The sequence below is a fragment of the Arachis ipaensis genome, chromosome B4 (genome assembly GCF_059453495.1).
Source record: "Arachis ipaensis isolate K30076 ecotype BB chromosome B4, ASM5945349v1, whole genome shotgun sequence".
In the NCBI taxonomy this organism is placed as follows: domain Eukaryota; kingdom Viridiplantae; phylum Streptophyta; class Magnoliopsida; order Fabales; family Fabaceae; genus Arachis; species Arachis ipaensis.
In genome coordinates, this window is record NC_142439.1 from 116,062,759 (window position 1) to 116,069,752 (window position 6,994).

General features: G+C 28.7%; 1 protein-coding gene across 2 annotated transcripts; it reads left to right on the forward strand.

The window, feature by feature from the left end:
* Positions 1 to 592: 592 nt before the first annotated feature.
* Positions 593 to 1,761, forward strand: LOC107637991 (uncharacterized). 2 transcript variants are annotated; one of them, XM_016341199.3, is made up of 2 exons: positions 593 to 1,221; positions 1,372 to 1,761. In XM_016341199.3, the coding sequence occupies exons 1-2, from the start codon at positions 705 to 707 to the stop codon at positions 1,434 to 1,436; spliced, it is 582 nt and encodes a 193-aa protein (XP_016196685.1). In that variant the 5' UTR covers positions 593 to 704; the 3' UTR covers positions 1,437 to 1,761. The 2 variants fall into 2 exon arrangements, with proteins under 2 accessions (XP_016196685.1, XP_016196687.1); XM_016341201.3 differs by having other exon boundaries at positions 1,375 to 1,761.
* Positions 1,762 to 6,994: the final 5,233 nt, after the last annotated feature.

The window sequence follows — 6,994 nt, forward strand, 5'->3', positions numbered from 1 at the left end:
TGTGTCTCTAAAATATATATCAGCTAAATTCTAACTTTTTTACACAAATTAAAAATAAAAAGATACAACATTATTTTATAATTAAAAAAACATAATAATAATATTTATATTTTAAACAACCAATTAACTGATATAACTTTCTATTTCCAATAACAATTAGTTTAATTATTTGTACTCTGATCAGTAGTGTCCATGAGTTAAAATTTATTTATAAAATATAAATACTTAATTATTTATTATTTTTAAAATTATGTGAAAAGATAAAGACAAAAAATATTTTTAAAAATTAATCCATCTATCTTATAATATTTATCTCAATTATATTTTTAATTATAAAATATCTTCATATTTATAAATTATAATATCAAGTGTTACTGTGTTAGTTTTTCTTCCAATATTTTTTTTGGTATTTTTTTTCTTCCAAATTTATTCTAATAAGAATGTAACTTTAAACTTTAAAGATGAATAAATAGAATATTGATTATATTAATTAATATTTAACTTTTTATAAAAAACATTTGTATTTACTAATAATTTTTTTTTATTACTGGCAAAATAATTTATCTATTTTCATTGATATCCGTGTATTAGAAGTGTTATTTTATTCTTTTTCTACGTTGTTCTTATCTATTTAGTGCTTAGTAGGAGGAAAAATCGAGGGGAATCACAATTACAGTCACAGTTACAATCCACAAATCTATACTATGGAAGACGGTGTAACCGAAATTGATCAGAGTGTGGTTCCACCTCTGAATCTGAGTCCAGAAGATGGATCCAATAGAGAACACGATGACGAGGCTAACAACAATGGCGGTGAAGATGCTAAAGAAGATGAAGGTAAAGGTGGCGGAGTAATTAGTAACTTGATCTCTACACTGGTGTCACCCTTGAGCACTCCAAGAACAGGAAAATCAGGACATGAAAGCGAGAAAGGGGTGTTCAACTCTGAGGAAGGTGAAGGTGCTGGTTCTGAAGAAGGAAATAATGGTGGAGAGGGAGGAGGAATCATAAGCAATATTGTTTCGAATTTGTTTCATAATCATCAGAGTGAAGGTGGTGTGGCGGTGGAGAATGCGAAGAAGAAGGAGAAAGAGAGAGAAGGAGAAGAAGATGACGAGGAAGTGAAGAAGAATAAGCGTGTGAAGATTGGGGATGATGATAATGGCGGCGGTGGAAGCATCGTTCATGACATTGTTTCACATTTTCCTCCATCACTCCCAGGTACGCAGCAAAAAATAAAAAATACCTGCTATATCAATTATTATATTATATTTTATATTATTAATTATTGAGAAAAATATACCTTATCAAAAACGGAAAAAAAAAAAGAAAGAAAAATGGTGTGTGATAGGGAATGGGTGTTTGTTTCAGCAGAGGGTGCGGTTCCTACGGCAGACGAGGCGTCTATTTTGATTAACTCTCTTGTTCGTGACTAGCCAAATTATTGCTTCAATTTGGCACCAAGCTGCAACCAAACAAGCAGGATTCTTTCAATTTTCAGTGTACTCTGTTTTGTGTTTATCCTTTGGCGTTTTCTTTTTAATTTAATTTTTAGGGAGTCTGTTTTGTTAATTTTGGTAAGATTCTCGTTGAGTATATATATGGATATGGACTATGCGGCAGAAATCCATATATTTGAAGCTGGGCTTGTTGCATTGTTGCTGGGAAATTTTCAGTGGCGTGTACAGTTTGTATTGTTGTTCTTGAAGATGATGAACCTGGCTAACTTTTTCCAGTGGATCCTTTGGCCTTTATATGTGCTAGCTACTTAGCTTGTCATACTCGGTGATTTTCTTTTCCTTATAAGAATAAGACATATGGATTCTTTTTACCATAATTTTTTAGAATTTATTTGTCCAAATGACAATAACGATGACTAACATAGGAATTTATTTGATTCTATAAAGTTGAAAGATTTTAAGGTAATAATTTTTTTTTATTTTATTGTAATAAATTTTTTTAGACAAAAAATCTCACATAAAATTTGTTAAAAAAAACTTTTTAAGGATATATTCGAATATAACATTATTATTATTATTATTAAAACATAGTTTTATGTTTATTTATTTAATAATTCAAAATAGGATCAATTGGATTTATTTTAATTGTTTTTTTTATATTGGTAATTTTATTGTTAGAAAGACAAAAAAAATAATTTAAATTTATTTAATATTTATTAATTTTAAAAATAATTAATAAATATTAAATAAGATAAATTTTAATTATTTTTTTTTTGTTAATTTTATTTGGTTATTAATATTTTTGGTTTGGATATATGGTCGGTGATTTTCTTTTCTGTAAAATTTGCACTGGTTCAGTAGTTCTTGTAAAATCTTGGTGGTTAGTCGTAGTACTACGAGTCTACAACACAAACATAAGTTCTTGCAAAAATATTTTCACAAATGGTGCCCTCCTGATTGATGTGGGCTGAGCCAATAGTGGGTTTGTTGGGCCTTTCTGGAGCTTCTTGAATCCTTGATCTTTTGTTGCTTGGGCTTCCTCCTCAATTCATACAGTCCAATAAGCTCTGGATCTGTGGATAGCTGTGGACTCTGGGAAGCGCGTAAGACTTCGTTTTGAAGACCGTAGAAAAATATGAACTCGATGCAATCGGGTAGTTGCAAAGAAAGTTGCTGGAATTGCATGCAAGAACAAATTCGAGTCTATTGGTATTAATTTGTTGATTTTCTTTTCTCTTCTTTTCTTTTTAATATATTATTTTTCGGAACTAAGATTGGCTCTAGATATGGTTTATGGGAGGCACCGTTTAACGTAACTCCGTGTGAAGAAGATAAAATTTGTGAGATGATGACCTTGGAAAACAAGTTATCAATAGGTCATCAAGTGGAATTTTCTTGTCATGATAATTTTTTTACGTTCATTGAATTTTGTTTATCTAACTATTAGTTTTGTTGGTATAAGAATTTTTTTTTTGGTATTATTTGGTTGAAAAATATTAATTTTTATTTTTTTTATATAAAAGAAATGAGGCTAAGGCCCAAGAAAACAAAACTACAGTATAACTTAACCGAAATAGATCTTTTTAATTTTTTGTTTCAATTGAGAGAGTAAAGTGTGATCTAACTCTTTAATATTTTCTATTTCATATATTTTTCTATTTCACTTATAAAATTAATAGTGATAGATCATACTTTACACTCTTAAGTGAAAAAACTTAAGAGGATTCATTCCTAACTTGACAGGGTATGGTAACCCCTCTGCTATCATAAAAAATAACCTGAGCTGACTCCCTAAAGAGTTGATCAATAAAGTGTTATCCAGACTAGTTTTAAGACTTTTTTTAGACATCCAGTCAGTTGTTCTATTACCTTCTCTAATATATTGTTTAGATTAGAAGAATTTGAAAAGAAAGAAAATGTAAGGAAGGAAAATGAATAAAAAAAATACTTTTTCTTTATTTGGATGAGAACAAAATTGAGTAGAAAAAAAAATGTATGTGGGGACCATGTAAATGTTTTCTTTTCAAAGTTGCAAAGAAAACTTATAGAGAAGTGCAAATAAAAGTAAAAGTACAAATTTACCCTTTAAGTAACAGAAAGTGAAATTCCTAATTCATTCTTCCTAGAACTTGAAAACACGTCTCTTCTCTTCTCCCGTTTCATCGTCGTCCTCAACAGCACCACCGCAACTTCCCGTCGTTGTCCATAGCACCATAGCAGATTTGTCATTTTCGTGACAGCTCTACCGCATCTTCATCCGTGCATCTTCAAGATGAAGGTGAGTCCTTTTTTCATCATTTTCGTAGTTTCTCCCAAAATAAAATGAAAAAATCATCACTTCACATAGTTTGTGAAGTTTTTTTGTTTTGCAACTGAGATATTATTCTGCTTTTACATTCCATAGATGATTCTTATCTTTGTAGTGAAAAAATAATCAATTCTTTGTTCTCTGCTTTCAAATGAGTCCTTCATTCTAATTCAAAAATTCAACCATCTTTGAACTTATGTTTCACTACACCAATTTATGTTTGGTACAAAAAAGAAGAATTTTTAATTGGATTGGTATTTAATTAAGTGCCTTTAGTTGCATGATACCACTGAATTTTGGCAATAAAGCAATGCATTAATTAATTTTAGGCTTTTTACCATAAGCATCCATAACTAGTAAAATCCTAAGGCTATTCGCAATTCTTAGGTAAAAATTCGTTAAGGCAAATCACATTAGACAATTAAAAGGGATATCATCTGCATGTGAATATCAAGGAGATGAAGATTGGTAACAACTGCTCTAAGAATACTCACTCTAGCAAAAGCAAACTCTTGCCTGTCCCACAACGTTAGGATTGTGACAATAGATTGCAAAGTCCATTCCGTCTTCCCTCCAAGTACGTCAGCCAGATATAGCATATAGATCTCAACCTCGTAAATTAATGTCATATCATTTTATTTTGTAAAAAAACAAAAACGTAATTTTATTTTGAAATTAATTTATGTGAAAAGAGTTTACATCTTTAAAATATGTAATATTATTACTAATAAATAGATTAATTTTTTGAATGTCATAGAGTGAGACTGAGATATTTTAGGTTCAGACATTCACCTTATCCTTATTGAAACATCCAAAGAGTCGTATGAATACATTATATTTGAGTTCGAATCCTTACAAGTTTAAATTTGAGTTCAAAAACAGTTTAATTGTACTAGCTTATGTGAAAGAAAGAAGTTTGAGACTAGTTTTTATATAATTTTAATTGTATAAGGTTATGTTTTTATATGAGGTTATGTTTTTTGAGTTTGAATTCTTGAAGGTTTAAATTTGAGTTCTAAAATTCTTTAACTGCCTAGTTTATGCGAAAGAAGGGAGTTTGAGACTAGTTATCATATAATTTTAGTTGTACAAGGTTATGTTTTTGAAATTGAGTTCTTAAAAGTTTTTATTTAAGTTGCGAAATCTTTTAACTATACTAGCTTATATGAAAAATTTGAATGAAAGTTGACTTATTATACAAGATGAAAGCTTTTTTTTTTTGTTGTCTATATGAAATGTTTTGTTTATTTTGTAACTAAGTTATATTATTATTGTAATTATTATTATTGTTGAAGCTAAATAGAAAATAAGTGATGTTGAAGAGTAAGGTGAGGCATTGACTAAGTTATATTTTGAGATTAGAAATGCAAAAATCTTTGACTAAGTTAGAGAGAAATATGCGACTATTAAACAGGTTTTTAATAAACGAGTTTTTATTAAAAACATTACAATTTCAGTTCAGTTTTTTTAAGTTATGTAAAATAGTTTTACTTCAATTACAAATCAGTTTGGTTAAACTATTTTTTTAGCACCCCTAATTACCATATACGTTTAGTTGTATAAGATTATGATTTTAAGTTTGAATTTTTTAAGGTTTAAATTTGAGTTCGAAAACCCTTTAATTTTACTAGCTTATGTGGAAGAAGGGAATTTGAGACTAGTTTTCATATAATTTTAGTTGTATAAAATTATGTTTTTTAGTTTGAATTCTTCATGATTTAATTTGAATTCCAAAATTCTTTAACTATATTAGCTTATGTAGAAGAAGAGAGTTTGATAATAGTTTTCATATAATTAAAATCAATTTATTCTTTGACAAATTCATTATGATAGGTGGATCTTATGGGTAGATACATGTATTTTTTTTTTTTTTTTGTGGAGAACTCATCTTCCACACAAAAATATGATTTTGTTAAATTAATTATTCTTTCATATGCATTATACCGTTCATCAGTCGTGTGAATAACTTGAGTCCCTTTCCTTTTATACAAAGATGGTAATATTTTGATAAACCATGGACAAGTTGTAATCTTACATTTTATAAATTTGGTTTAGATTAGTGTAAATAATGTATCATATAATTTACAATTTATATTATTATTTATGATAGAGAGTTTTAAAATCCAATTTGGCATTTAGAAATTGGAGATAAGTATCTCAGAACAAGATATTTTTATATTGCATAAGGTAAAAGTAAAGTTTTATATAAAATTTTAGTTTTTTTTTTCAACAAATAAATTGTTATATTGTAATAAAAAAAATTTAACTTTCTGGTTACTTTTATTATTGATGTGTCCACCCTAAACATTATATTTTATAGATGGGTAACAAAAATGTCGAAGATACGAATGTTGAACATAGAACAAACGTCATATACGACTCAAAATTTCAAGTAAATCAAATCACTCCTACTAATCTATATCATCCTAAACCAATATAAATCTTGATTCATGTTAGGAAAGAGTTAGAAAAGAGACAAAATATTTGTGTCAGATCTCTTTCATGTGTTACAGTGCATGCGCTGTATTTTTTGAAATTATTATCACAATATAGGCCTAGACAAATTAGTGATGACAACTTGGAAGAGAAATTAGACATACTCAGTTAATAACACGGTTACTGAAGTCTAAAAAATATTGAGATGTTATACGTATGGGTCCTGAAGTATTTAGACAGTTGTGTCAAAAGTCAAGAGGAATTGGTAGAGTAAAAGATTCAACTCGCTCTATAGTTGAAGAGCAAGTCGCTAAATTCCTACATATTATAAAGCATAATGTTAAAATTAGAACCATGTCTTTCTTCTTCCACCGCTTAGAGGAGACAATTAGTCGTTACTTTTACAATGTTCTACATCCTATGCTATCGTTAGAGGAAGAATTCTTCAAGAAATCATCTGGTGAGAATGTTTCTCATGAAATACTTAATAATAGTCAATTCTATCTCTTTTTTAAGGTAACTCCTTTAACTTAGTTAGTGACATTTATGTAATTGTCAATGAAATAATTATAAAAATATTATGTTAATATGTCAATATATTTTTCTAAAAAAGGGACTGCATTGGAGCCATAGACGGAACTCATAGTCGTGTGAAGGTACCACAGGTAGAAGTCCCTCATTTTTGTCAAAGAAAATTTCACCCCACACACAATGTTTTAACTGCCTATGTGTTTAATATGAAATTCACTTATGTGTTGTCTGGTTGGAAAGAAACCGACTCTAACTCAAG